This window comes from Gordionus sp. m RMFG-2023, chromosome 3, assembly GCF_954871325.1.
Source record: "Gordionus sp. m RMFG-2023 chromosome 3, tfGorSpeb1-WG-v2, whole genome shotgun sequence".
Lineage (NCBI taxonomy): Eukaryota > Metazoa > Nematomorpha > Gordioida > Chordodea > Parachordodidae > Gordionus > Gordionus sp. m RMFG-2023.
The window spans coordinates 34,285,744-34,301,572 of NC_088777.1; the positions used below are offsets into that span (position 1 = coordinate 34,285,744).

At 27.1% G+C, this 15,829-nt stretch overlaps 1 protein-coding gene across 1 annotated transcript in view; it reads left to right on the forward strand.

Annotated features, from left to right (window-relative positions):
- The window catches only part of LOC135926919 (LLGL scribble cell polarity complex component 2-like), a 37,649-nt gene that overhangs the window by 12,143 nt on the left and 9,677 nt on the right, over nucleotides 1-15,829 (forward strand). Inside the window, exons 10-13 of the mRNA XM_065462851.1 lie at nucleotides 1,241-1,587; nucleotides 12,002-12,074; nucleotides 14,878-15,137; nucleotides 15,653-15,791. Coding sequence (XP_065318923.1) covers nucleotides 1,241-1,587; nucleotides 12,002-12,074; nucleotides 14,878-15,137; nucleotides 15,653-15,791 — 819 coding nt within the window. The remainder of the gene's footprint in view (nucleotides 1-1,240; nucleotides 1,588-12,001; nucleotides 12,075-14,877; nucleotides 15,138-15,652; nucleotides 15,792-15,829) is intronic.

Here is a 15,829-nt window from a genome sequence, read left to right on the forward strand (position 1 = left end):
TTTTTGTTATTTTATGTATATTTATTTTACATTAATAATTTCTAAATTATTTTTTTTAAACAATGCAAATGCACAACACCCCTTAAATTTATAGTATTTTTAAAGTTTTTTTATAAAAATAGAAAGGAACACCTTAAGTTTTATTTATTTTAAATCTTTTTAAACAATAACGCCAATTTTATTATTTATACTTTAAATAAAAGAATATTTTTAAGATGCGAATTATTGAAATATTTTACAAAAGACTAATAATTTTGCAAAATGCGTTATTTGCGGAATTCTAATTTCACGGGGAGGAATAATGAAAAATTCATTTAATACTACCAATATCCGTAAACTTTTTTTAATTATTGTAGAAATAAAAAATAAATTAAATGCATAATTCTATTTTTTGCATAAAAATATTGATTTCTTAATTACATTTGGTTCAAGGGGTGGGGGTTGAAAAATCAATAGAAATATCGGAATCGGATCAGTTTTGAACCAATATGGATCGGATCGGTGAAAAATATATGAATCGGCACAGCCCTACTATAAAATAACAAATTATAAGAAATAGTACAAAATTTTACATAAAAAAATTATTTTACGACACTTTTAAATCATAAAAAAATTATTTAATAAAATCTCTGTTTTGATATTATTCGTTGCAACTCATTTCCATTTATTTTTTAAAACTTTCTTGTGGAAATGCACAGATATTTATGGTGTAGTGACCGATAATTTAAATTTTAACCAATAATAGTGGCCAATAATTAAATTTGATAATTAACCTTCATGAAAAAAAATTTGTCAACATAATGCTATGAAATTATAGTAAATTGGAATATTTAGATAGTAAATAAATCTTCTAAAATGAATTACACAAAATTTTGAACAAGATTATATAAATTATTTGCACAATTGTTAGAGCCATTTCCTGGAAATTTCAAAATAGGTTCTGCTTCCAGTAAATTTTAGGTTACTAGATTTGTGATTCCGACTCCAAACTCTTATTTTAATTTCCTTTTATAATTCAAAAAAAAGTGAGATGGATAAGTGGCTGTTTATGCCTTAAACGTTTTAGAGAGAGACATTCAAGCAAACGATTTATATCCATTTAAAGATAGATTCATTGTTGGGATGAGGGGATAGATTCGAGGGATTATCATCTGGCGTCAAAGATTAAAGGGGTTTCAGGGGGTTTTATACATTTTAATTTCGTCTTTTTAACTCAAATGTTTTTTTATTACAAATAAAGTCATGAAGATGGAAGTGTGAGATTTTGGCTTCTCTTTACTACTCTTCCGAACGTCTCTCTCCTTATATCGACCCTCTACACTGCTCATTTCATCCCATCCTTCCCTGGTCCTTCTCACATACCTGAACCCGAAAAGCTATTATTCGAAAAATCGGAATTGAGAATCGATCCTATAGGTTTATTCGATCCATTTTCTGACGACCCCAGGTTGGCCATTCACAAGTTTGAGTTGCTGCCTAATAGTGAAAAAACAAAATGGTCCTTCGCTATCGGTGGAGCAGCTGGCCAATGTTTTGTTATATCCGATCTCTTCAAATTGCTCTCTCTGAACGCTGGAGCTCATTTTGGTATTCATTTATCAATAAAGAAATTAATTATTCAAACTACCTAGTTAAAATCAATGGTTCGATTTCAGCCTGCTCCACAAGCTAGAACCCTGCTTCGGACTTATTTTTTCAGGTTTGACCCTATCTTAGTAAAAATTTTGTCTTAAAGATCTGAAAATTGTTTTCTAAGATCCGATCCAACTTGAAATTTTATTTTAGAACTATAAGTCCGAGTCGATTTTTTTTTTAACTGTTGAAAAAAGTACAATATTTTAGCAAAATCAATTTTTTTAAAGGCTAAAGGATAATAGACAATTTTTTGGTTTTTCTTGAAAATAATATTCATAAAAAACATTAGTAAAACAAAGTAATTTAAAATTTTCTCGAAGTCCTAATGCGGTCCGAAATAAATTATAAAATCAAGGTCAGAATCAGAGAAAATGTTTGTTTATGACCTGTCCGTGCAGGGCTCCGTTATAAAATTTAGCTGACATTATAGCGAGATTCCAGTTGGTTTCTAAACTTGATCTGTAGTGCAGCCGACTTTTTTTGAAAAAGAAATTCGGTTTATGGAACGCACTTTTACTAAAACTATTAAATTTATTAATACAATTTGAAATAAATATCTGTTACCTAATGGCTCGTTTTGGAGAAGCCATCTTTAAAATCATAATTGATTAATGTATAGAATTACCAAATCGTAACCTAGGTAACCTCTTATCAGATGAACATTTAAGAGTTGCCATAGGCCGAAATGGTTACAACATAGTTCAACCACATACATGTATAAAATGTAAAATATTAGTTGATTCCAAAGGGAAATATGGTCTTAATTGTATATAGTGTCAAGGCAGATATGCAAGACAAGCAGGGCCCGAATTATAAACATCCTGGAACCTGCTAATTTATTATTAGGTGATGGCCTAAGACCAGATGGTTTAACTTTGCCTTGATCTTTAGGTAAATCCTTAATTGGGACTTCACATGCGTCTCTTCATTTCCAAAAAAATTTAAATGACCCGGTTGTTATAGCCAAAAATAATTAAATATTACAAATTAACAAATTATATTTTTTTACCAATCGTTATCTTTTCCTTGGACATATGTCAAGCGGAACTTTAAAAATTTTAAAAACTATAGGCGGTAAAATAAAAGCCCTTACATCAGAACCTAAAGAATATTATATTTTAAAACAAAATATACAAATGACAATTTTAAAATACAATTATTCATGTTTTTTGGGAACTTGTAGTCCCACATCCGTTTTTATATAATGAGTTTTTTTTTATATTAATATAGTTTTATATATTATGATATTTTTTTAAATATTTTTATTTTTTTAAACTATGTTAAGTATTTAATATATTAAAAATCGTTGTAATGATATCAAGATATGAATATATAAACAATATTTTTAATAAAAATAACTATAAATTATTAAATATATAATATTTGTAAGAAAACACCATAAAATAATAAAATATAATTTTAAACATTAATATGTAATCCAATTTTACACGCTTAAGTATATGAATAAATTTTGGTCTAAAAGAATAATAATGATTTATTTTATAAAAGAGTTTTAAAAATTATTATATCAATCGTATCACGTCAGTACCGTGAAACTTTTTGCGCGAAATGCATTACCGCGAATGTTAATTACCGCAAAAAGATATTATAGCGAATGCATTACCGCGAATGCATCATAGCGAAAACAGTATCGCGAATGCATTATCGTGAATGCATTACAGCGAATGTATGACCGCGAAAGCATCATAACGAATGTATTAGAGCGAAGATATTATCGCGAATACATTATAGCGAATGTATTAGCGCGAATGCATAGCGAAAACAGTATCGCGAATGCATTACAGCAAATGTATGACCGTGAATGCATTATCGCGAATGTATGACCGCGAATGCATTATCGCGAATGTATTAGAGCGAAGACATTATCGCGAATGCATCATAGCGAATGTATTAGAGCGAAGACATTATCGCGAATGCATTATCGCGAATGCATCATAGCGAAAACAGTATCGCGAATGCATTACAGCAAATGTATGACCGCGGAATGCATTATAGCGAATGTATTAACGCGAATGCAATACCGCGAAATTATTATCGCAAATGCATTACAGCGAATATATTATCGCGAATGCAATATCGCGAAAGCATTACAGCAAATTTATTATCGCGAATGTAATATCATGAATTAATTATCACGTATGCAATACTGATTTATATTTGACAAATGATCTATATAATTAATATAAAGTATTAAAATTCTTTACTACTTATCCAATTACTTCTTAATAAATAGTTTATCTTTATTATGTTTTTATATTTTAAATATATTGGGGACAATAAATTTGTCATCTTTTGGAAATTCCTAGCTGATAATATTTTTCCCGATCTCTATTTTTCTAAAGAAATTCTTTAAACTCACTAATTAATATTGTAACTCATTTAGCAAGTTGAGACTTTTTTCAAAAAACGAGAAAACCAGCCTAATTGACGTTTCTATATTTATTTAACGTAGCGTTTTTTAAATTTTTATAACTCTAAAACACGTCACTTGCTATTTATGAAGTTTCGTATCCTAAAATTTTTTTAATAATTAGATTAAATCGTTTTTTAAAAAATTTGAAATACTAATATTGGACAAAAAATAACTTAAGACCCTCATTTATTTTTATTTATTTAAATATAGGCTAGACATGTTCCCATTATATTGATCATAGCCGGACGCTCGCCTTTTTTTTCAAATTTTTTTCGTAATTATTAAACAAAGCATATTTTGAGATCCGTAAAAATATTAAAAATTTATGTAATTAATCTATCCTTTTTTTTCTTGCATGAACCTGACAATAAACGCCAATTTGATATTAAGGGCCATATTTTACCAATTTTTTTTTCAAGTTTATAAGATTCAAAAGGTTGTAGCTTATTACTTGATAGTTTTTCGATATATGGAACCCGTATCTTGAGGTCTCTTTAAGCTGTTGAACTGGACTAATATTCCACTTTCTTCTAGAAAATTTAGGAATTAAACTTCTTTCCAATTTTTCTTCTCATGGCATAATTTTATCATTATCAGATCTTCTCTTGATAAAATAATTAATTTACAAAATTACCGTATATGCTTATATTGTTAGTGGCATTTAATAATGAGATTTCTTTGATAATACCGAAATATTTTTATGTTATAGTTTATGATTTAGGAGAAATTTTAAAAAGATGAGTGTCCCGACTACATTTTTAAAATTTAAAATATTTTGAGATTATTAAGATACACAATAAAATAGATTTCATAAAAAGAACGATGACGCGTTTCAGAGTTATAAAGATTTAAAAACGTAACGTTTTTTAGTCAACCAGTAAATAATCTAAATTTTTGATCTCATGATCAACTTTCTTCCAATAGTAGGGACTAGGGATCGGCGTTTTTGTCAAAATCATCATAAGCCTAAAAATAATTGTTGTATTTGAATTTATAAAATACTATGAGATAGCCCAACAAACATTTACCTAAAGTTATACATTAATAAATATTTTTAATATTTTATTGATTCTAATAAAAGTTAAATTTTTCCCCAACAAGCCCCAAACCCGGGGCTTGTAGATTCCATTGGTTTATTAAGTCTCTTACATAGATGATTATAATTATTATTCTTCTATTTTTTATGGACTATGTTTTATTGATATAATACATCATTTGCTTCTAAATAATTCATATAAAAATGTCAAAATATGACATTTTATTAATTTTAAAAAATGTTTAAGTTTTTAATTATTTTTTAAATTTTTTTTTTAATTATAATAATTATCATATAAAATTAATTTAAAGCTATAATAGTAGCTAATGAATACTCATTATATCATATTTTTAAGCATAATTTAATTGATTTAGCTAGCCTTGATTCTAATAGCCTCTAGTTATTTATATGTTTAACCCTATCCAGCGCGAAAATAACATGTTGATAATTTTTTCATTTTATTATAGTAAAAAGTTTTTTTTATCTATAAATATAATATAATTTAAATTTTTCAAAAATATTTTTAAAAAATAAATTTCATATAGATACAACTACCCCCCCCCCCCCCCACCAGCCATATCTGGAGGCATATAAATTTTTAAATAAGATAAGATGAAGGGGAACATTGCATTGATTAGACCTCCATCTTATTAAATCTATTGTAATCGTCAAAATCATTAATTTTATAGCTTTAAGTTTAAAACAAATAATAAGCCAGGTGCCGTCATGTAAATTCTCGGAATACCCTTGAATAAAAAAATGGATAAAATAATCTTAAAAAAAATTATTCAACGCTGGGCGATAAAGTAATATGATAAAATCTAAAAAATAAAAAAAGATTTTTTCTTGTCCCAAAATATAAATCCTAATTTGTATTTGTTTATGATAGATAATTTTTTAGCTAATCTTGGACAACTTTAATTGACAAATTATATCTTAAAAGTTTCGCGAATTTAAAGTGATTTATAGCAGGGACCTGGAGAGCACTTTTTTTAAAAATATATTTTTTAAACAAAATTTTTATGAAACTAAATTCTAATTTTCTCGGCCAAAGCCTGTTTATGAATAATTATGATGATATTTTTGAGTTTCCGGTTGTTATTTTTTTAAAATATGATGGACAATTAGAAGTAGTAATGTTAAAATTATGAAAATGTTTCTTTCTTTATCAGTTCCTATTAGTGCTTTGCTTTAACTAGTAGAGTAGCCAGTTTAAAAAAAATATCAGCAACTAAGCCAGTCTTACGTCAATTTTTTAGAAATTTTTTCAATATTTAATACTTTGTGAGTTATTTTAATCTGCACTGCCCGGCCTGAATTTCTTTAAAATAAATATTAATTTACATAGATAATAATGGTAATTTAAAATATATGGTTTTAAAATATATAGCCCCTGCCAGTGTATTTAAAAAAAATAATTTTAGGCTGGGCTCGGGTATATTTGAAAAAAATAAAATACGGCCCAGGCCGGGTTTAAGGCTGGGCCTGTAGGTCTCTGATCTGCGCGTTTTTAATTTCCCTGATAAATCTGATTTTACCAAATCTATTCCGAAGAGAATCTATTCTCATATGATTTTGCTAAATATTTTTGTATTTAACAATTTATAATGAAAATCCATATATAAAATATAAAGTAAGAAAGTTTGATAGGTATTTTGTTGTATTATTTTTTGCATTTTAAATAATTATTGCGTTAAATTTTAAATCTGATTTTGCCGGAAATGCATTCCAATATGTGTAGAATACCCACCCTATAAATTTCAGAAGATTTTATATTGAACTTTTTAATATAAATTAAAGTTTATTCATGTCATAAGATTGCCAGAAATTTATAAGTAGCGTTATTAGCCTGAAAGATCGCTTGGCACTATTTAGACATAAAGTAGGCACTGGGAGCTCATAGCACGTCAAGGTTATGCAAAAATAAGCCTAGCCTTAATTATTATATATTCATATTTATTAAAATTTTTATTATATAATAATTTTATATATATTTATTATGTAACGATATATTATGCCTAATTTTTGTCTAATTATTTTTCTCCTATTTTTATGCTAAACCGTTTTTGAATTTTCTAAAATTAACAAATTACTAAAAATTCTACACTTATTGGTGTTTTTCTGGCAAAATCAGATTTTTAAATTTAATAAAACTCACTCAATTAATGATTTTAAATGTAAATAATAACAAAAAATAAAACAATACCTATCAAACCAAAATTAAGTTTAGTTAAAAGATCATTAGAATACTGTATAATATTCATAGAGTAGGCACCAGGCTGGCTAGATCAGTTTCTGTCGAAATCATAGGTTCGAAAATAATTATACCTTGGGAGGTGGGTAGCTTCTTAATAAAAAAAATTTCCCGATTAAAGCAATATTTCTATCCCAGCATAACATAAGGATTTTCATGACCTACGCTTCCTAAGAAAGATATTTGCTAATATATTTTTTTATAGGGCCTTGCTTTCGACTGTAGAAAGTGGAATCATAGATAATAAGCTCGCTTCTGTTAATTTAATTAATATAATATCCGTCTATGCTTGCTTTTAAAACTTTTTAATATGTTTCTATATCCATTTATAAAATTTTTGTTTTTAATCGCATAACTAGAAAAAAAACCCATCAGGAATCACAAGAATCAATAGGAAATCATTATTATATTGTTTTCCCAATTCCTTAGTCACAATACTCGCAATTTCATCATCAGAGATTAAATGAATTAAGTTCTAAGATGTGTAGCCATTCAATTCTACAATCTTATGATGCTGAATATTGTTTCATGTCTTGTGATAAACTTTGGCCTTATCTTTTTGATTAAGCAATAAGAAAACACTTTATAAAAATTTATTATCAAAAAATGCTTATCACAATACTAATCCCTCACTAATTAAAATATAAATGATTTTCGAGCTAATTATCTGTTTGGCTCAATGTTTTAAATAAGACTTTCCTTAGCACCTTGCAAATTTAATTTATTTCAGCAGAAGCTCCATAAAAAATTTTTATTTATTTTAAATTTTAGGTCTTCCTGTCCCAAAAATTTAATTGAAAAATATAACTAAACGCATATTTAAACAATAAATTAATATAAAAATAATTTCTTTACCCTAATCCTAATCTATTTATTGCTTAGAATTTTTTTTATATATTTTGAGTTAAAAAAATTAAAAGCCTTAGCCCTATTTTCAAAAAAATTAATTTCTAGGTTCAACCAAGTCTGTCTAAAGGCTGATAAATATAAAATTGTAATTTTCATCAAACTCCATTCTCGATATTGCAACTGATGTAATTCATTTAAAATAATGCATTCGCGATAATTCATTCGCTAGAATGCATTCGCGATAATGCTTTCGCGGTAATACATTCGCGATAATGCAATCGCGGTAAAGCTTTTGCTGCAATGCATTCGCGAAAATGCTTTCGCTATTATACATTCGCGATAACACTTTCGCGGTATTATATTAGTGCTAATGCATTCGCTTTAATATCGCTATAATGCATATTCGCTATAATGCATTCGCAATAATGTATCATTCGCGATACTGTTTTCGCTCTGATGCATTCGCGCTAATTCGTTCGCTATAATGCATTCGCGATAATCTCTTCGCTCTAATACATTCGCTATGATGCATTCGCTAGATAATGCATTCGCAATATTATATTCGTGATAATGCATTCGCTATTAGTGTTGTTAAACGGCTCATTTTGAGCCGATTTTTTAAAACGGCTAACTCAATATTTTAGCCAGGAAAATATTGCCTAAGCCTCGAGATTTCGATAATATATGCCTAGACCTTTGTTCCTTCTATGAGCAAAATCTTGAGGCTTGCGTAATATTTTTCTGGACGAAATATTGAGTTAGCCGTTTTTAAAAATCAGCTCAAAACGAGCCATTTAACAACACTATTCGCTATAATATCTTTTCGCGGTAATCAACATTCGCTGTAATGCATTCGCGATAATACATTTCGCGGTATTGACATGTAACCATGTATATTGATTATTAATTTTCTAAATTAAAATTTTTAAACTTGATCAAAGAACTGAAAGTTTAAAACTAAAATCACGTGATTATAAAAACATAAAGTATTATTTAAAAAAATATGAAGAAAAAGCTGGAAAAGAAAATATATACAATAATAATTGACCTTGCCTCAAGAATAGAACACTTTTTTGTGATCAAATATATCAATATTAAACTAATACTTATAGACGATTACTTTTATATAACCCATTTTCTAGCTTAATTTATAATATATTTTAATTGTACCATATGATATCACATAGTTTAGGATTTACCAATAACAAATCGGCTAGGCCACATAATAAACCCAGATTTATCTATAAGTAATATTTCTCAATTTTTTAATCCTTTTTGTCTTCTTAGCCCTATAATCCTATAATCTTTAAAAAAAAAAATTTTTTTAAATTATTTATTTTCACTGACTATTATATTCTTTTTCCTTTTTTAATATATCTCATTACAATTGCAGGAAATTAATTCATCTTTTCCCTGGTTATAAAAATATTAATTTGGTTCGGAATTTGTTTAATTTTTAAATCATCCTCGGATTTTAAAAAAAAATATCTATAAGCAAGTTCCAACTAGACTTCTGGGCCTGCAAATGTCTAGATTATATATAATAATTCATTTATAGTTTGGTATTGTAATTCAAGTTTATTTAATTTTAAAGTAATAATAAGATGAAGGGGAAAAGAATGGTTAAAAATGGCAAAAAATAACGAATTGAAGAAAGATGACAGAGAAAATAAACAAATTATTTAAAAAAGGATAATAAAAAATGGAAGAAGAAAATTGAGAAAATATGTCAAAGAATGGACTAGAAACAGAAAAAAATTATAGTAAATTGCCAAAAAATCCAGGGATCCAAACCGAACCTGAACCGAATTATTAAACCACTAAAAACGGGTATTTTTTATCGAACCTAAACCAAACCTAAACTGCTAAAAAAAATTCTAGCTGAACCTGAACCGAACCGCTAAAATGTTCTGAGCCGGTTCGAGCCTCATGATTTTATGCTTATAAAATAATGTGTAAGTTATTACTAATATATTGCATAAATTTTAATTATATTCGAATTGTTTTAAAGATTATTATCCACATTTGATTGATAAGTGTTCAGTCATAATTTTTTAAACTTTAGTATATTGCCATTTTATATCTTTTTTTAAATATTTTAAGTTTATAAATTATAATGCCTAGAGAAAATTAAATCCAATATATAAATTATTTCCATATAGTATTATAAATAACAGATCAAAATGTAATATTACTGATTGTCAAATAAATATGAAAGGCCATCATAAATCTTGAGCTTCACATAAAAAGAAATCACCATCTAGAATTCGATAAAATTAACAAAATATCACGACAAAAAGCCTAATAAAATAAAAAAGTGTAAAATGTCATCAAGCCAACAGACAATAGAAAAGGCATTAAAAGGACAAACAATATCAGTAAAACTAGATAAAAATAATAATAATCGATGCTTGTACTGAGTTGGCCTTTTTTAATTGCAGACCTATCATAAAGTGAACTTTATTTCAGCTTTGGGATGGGAAGCATTTATAGGGTTGATAAATATCCTAAAACCAATTAGTAGCTACCAAACTTGCAACTTGAGCAGCTAACTTTAGGAGATTTTTATGGCATATGGCTAAATTATAAATTTCTATTTTTACTTCACCCTTTGCTGGTTCAATGATATATGCTATGAATTTTAGAGAGGCACAACTTTTAAACAACAATGTCTATACCTAGATTTAAGGTATGTTTTAAAAATATTATATTATATCTTATATAAATTTAATTAATAATTTTATTTACCTTAATTAATATTTATTTTACTTATATATTTTTCTATCTATTTATAAAAAATAATAAGATTTTTTTAATTATATTTTTAATTTTCATTATATAAATATCAAGTACTTCTGACTAAAGAAGAAAGAACCAAGGCTAGAGAGCATATTATTAAATTATGGAATTAAACTTTGTTATAAGAGTGAAGGATTCTAGTGAAGGTGATTCAACGCCGGTTAATATATATTTATCTGTATGGAATTAAACTTTGTTATAAGAGTGAAGGATTCTAGTGAAGGTGAATCAACGCCGGTTAATATATATTTATCTGAAGAGGATTTGGTAGAAAGTCTTAAAAAAGATGGAAACAAACAAAATGTGTTACAAAAATCGGAGAATATTAGGAATATTTTAATTAAATTTTCTAAAGAACCTAGGTTAAATAAAAAGAATATATTTAGACTATTGGAGAAATCAGAGTAATTGATATTCAGAATTAAGTAAATTTTCTGATATCATATTGGCAGTGCTGGCTACCCAAGTTAGTGTGGAAAGATGTTTTTCAACAATTAAATTTATACTATCTCCTTATAGATGTAATATGAGTGAAAACAAATCTTGAAAATATATTAATAACTTAATTTAAAAAATTTAAGTAAATAAAGTTATATTGTTCTTATTAAAATTAATCACTGATATTTATTTGTTATATTTATAAATTAAAAATTAGTTTATAATGTGTAATTAATAAAAATATTTTAATGATGAAATAAAAAAAAGTATTCTTCCCTATACATAATTCGAATGTAGGTTTGACTAAAAAAAGGGTTCTAACCGGTTTTTAGAGGTTCGAACCGAACCGATAATTTTCTTTTTCACGAACCGAACCTGAACCTTGAACCGATATTTTAATCCTAACTTATATTCGTTTCGGTTTGGATCCCTGAAAAAAACCACAATTCAAGATTATTAAAATTATAAAAATATAATGGATAAAGAATTTCCTTTCTTGAATATTTGATTATGAATTTTATAATCTTAACCATATTTATTTAATATTTTTTTCTAGATGGAGAAGAAGTAAATGACGATAGAGCTCATATTGAATATCATTGGATTAAAGCAGACTTAGTTGATGAAAGGTTTACAAAAACATTTTGATTCAATTTTTTTACCTTTTTAAAAATGTTTACATTTATTCCTTTCCTTTTTTCCCTTTCTACTCTTTTCTTTAGGACTGTGACGAATATCGGATCGGAGCCGATATTGGATTTTTAAGAAAAAATATATATCGGTCGATATATTTTAAAAAATTTAACCGATACCGATTTTATGAATATTTTTATTATTTATTTTTGAATAATTTCCCTTTCACCTAATAAATCTTCACCCTAAAAAAATAAATATATTTAATGGTTTTTTTAAATTTTTTAACGATATCTATTGATAAACTTATATAAAGAAAATTATCGAAAATTTTTATATATTTTTATTTGCCTATTATTTATTCGTTTATATTAAGAAAGAACTTATAGTAAATAAAAATCATGCGAATAAAATTGTGATATATTAACAACGATATCAATATTTTATCTCCGATCGATTCTTGTTTATTGGAGGGTTAATGATCAAAAGTTTCCAACTTTGGCAAACACTGCACGTTAGTATTTGGCATCTCCTGCAACAGGTGTTCCATTGCTACCGCTCGATTTGAGCCGATTTTCAAAATGGGCTAACTCAATATACACAAAAAGATATTCCCTAAACCTCGAGATTTCGCAAATAGATGTCCAAACCTTTGTGCCAGCTATGAACAAAATCTTCAAGCTTGCGTAATATTTTTCTGGATAAAATATTGAGTTAATCGTTTTTAAAATCGGCTCCAATTGAGCCGTTTAACAACACAGACCTCATAGGAGAAACTTATTATCACATAAACTTGAGGCTCTAGAAAAATATCCATTATAATTTTAATTTCATTATTTTTTTATTTGTTTTTACTTTTATTCAAATAAAGATACATAGTTATACAAATAATCTATATCAGAGGAGGTACCATTTGCACGGCACGGTCCGGATTTTTTTAGGTTCGACCCGGGTTTTATATTTTCAGGCCCGGCCAGGATCTTTCTTAATTATTATTTTTAATTTTTATAGCTAATAATGGCGAGTTACATTATTTGATTTTAAAAAATCCGGCCAGGCCAAATGGTACCTCTGCAGGTCTCTGATATATCTTATGAATAAAACCTTTTTACAAATTTATAGAACATGCATATTTTTGGAATTTTAAAGCTTTGAGACTTTTTTGATTTTTAAGAACTGGAATAAGTGAATATTCTGATTAAAACGCGTTTTAAAAAAATTTATACACAGATTTTTATTACTCCATAAATATTATTAAAAATAATGACAAAATAAATCAATATTAAAATTAGTATTAATGCTTGAAATAAATAAAGGATTTGTGAAAAAATTATGATCGGTGCACCCTAGTTTTCCTTAACTTTTTTTAAAAAATCCACTCAATAATCCCAAAGATTTTTTACGTAGTCACTTCTATCAAACTGTGGAGGATAGAGTAAAGGGATTCGAAACGAACCCGAACCCGGAGAAAAAACCCGGGTTTTTGAAAAAAATCTGAACCGAACTTAAACCCTGTTTATAAAATTTTCAAAACCCTACCTGGGAATTTTGTTTAGACCCGGGTTCAACCGGGTTCAGTGTATTTTTTAAAATCATATATTAAGATATTTGTATAATTATAAATACAAATACAAATATTAATAATTTAATTGAGATTTTATAATATTTTCACATTTCCAATAAAGTGAAGTGTTAATATATTTTAAACAACTTAATTCATTCACGCCATTTTTAAATTTTTTAAAATTTATTCTCAAAAATTCCTATAGGAATATTAATAAATTTTAAACAATTAAATTCATTTACGCCATTTATTTTTAATTTTTTACTTATTCTCAAAGATTATTAATTAGAGGAAAATGAAAGCGAACAAGTCAAAGTAAAAATTATTATATAAGATTTGTTAATTTAAAAAAATCTAACTTAAAAATTGTTAAACAAAGATATAGGGCAGTTTTTGTAAAATTTATGTCTAGTTTTTTAATTATTATTTAAATATAGAATTTTTTTTTATCAATTTAAAAATTCTTAAACCCGAGCTGAACCCGTGTTCAAAAATATTTACCTGAACCGAACCCACCTATTTTTTACTTTAAACCGAATCCGGCAAAAATTTTGCCGGGTTTGCATCTCTGGGTAAAACGTTAAATTTTAGCCTACCAATTATATTTACAAACTATTCCAAAATGGCTCATGATGGTTTGTTTTCATCTTATGAGGTATTATTTATATCTAATAGACCTCAATTTTTTAACCTTTTCATTCTTAATTCGATATCGCGATTCACTTTTTCAAGAGGACCATGCTCGATCTGAGAAATATTTTATGGCCATGGTACGAAGGAGTTGAGGAGTCCTTTCCCTCTAAGGAATTGATACTCGTAGCAACAATTTCCCAGATTTTTCCCATAATCCTTCTTTAGCTCGATAATGTAAGATTTCTACCAATAATTATATCAAGCTCTTTCACAATTATTGTCGAAAGAATGCAAAGTATTATTTTAAAGACAAAATTATAAAAGAAGGAAAAAACATAATTTGTACCATGATCTGCCGATAGATTACTTTGATAAGAAATGATCAAAGCTCCGTTTTATCTGTTATTTTTTTGTGTGAAATATTCAAAACTTTTTATATAATGCGTCCATAGTTTCGGTTATTTTACGGTAAATAACAATTTTAAATTCATTTTTCATGAATGAGTTTATGTTTTCTTGATAGCGTATTTCTCATCGTAAATAGCTCTCCAAATCAGCCTCAAAATTATATTTTTAAAAATTAAACACTTTCCCTTTTTCAGAGCCCAAAACTTTGTTTGGAAGGGTCACACGTCACTTTATCATATAAATATGACCGCGAAACCATTATTACCATCAATCGTCTCCGGAATTGTCGTATCCTGTTGTCAAATATGGCCACCAGCCGCTATTACTACTTTGAGCCTTTGTCCTTCCATGGGATTAATTTGTACCGGAACGGCACATGGATTCACTTGTTGGGATTATAACAACCCAACCGGGACGGCCCTTTTTTGTAGAACAACGCTGAGTCTTAGCAACGGTAAGGAAAGGGTGAAACGAGAGGAAATGAAAAAAAGGAAGGAAGGGAAAGGGAAAGAATTAATCATACAAATTTAGTCTTCGAATAAGCTTTCCAAATGTAATTGAATAAGCTTTCCAAATGTAATTTTTGGATTTTAAATTATAGGGTAGGAGAAAATAAATTATAAAGTGAGTAATGTTTGAGGACCGTATATATTCTTCTTTCTTTTTCATATAATGCCTTTTCACGTCTTGCTTAAATATTTAAAACTATGTCATATAAAGTATACTTTGTATAGGAATCTACAGTAATTTATAAATTGTTCAGTAAGAAATGGATATTGAATTAATGGATAAAATATTTTTGACATATAAAATTTGTGTTTTATAAGAAATATAGTAGGAAAATATAAGAAGTGTTTACATATGGGAAGTTCGATTTCATAAATAAATATATAAATTGTTCAATTTTTTTTAAACCAAATATAATTTAAAAAAAATTAAGTATAATATTATTTTTTAAAATATTTTCAGATATGATAACAGGGGGTGACAGTGCTTTATCCATGAAGAAATCCCTTAAAAAATCTCTAAGACAATCTTTCAGACGTCTTAGAAGACTGAGAAAAGAAATCCCTATTATCCCAAATGAACAAGATAAAATTGCCGATAAGTAATTTTTTTAAATAAAATAAACAAAGAGAGAAGAAA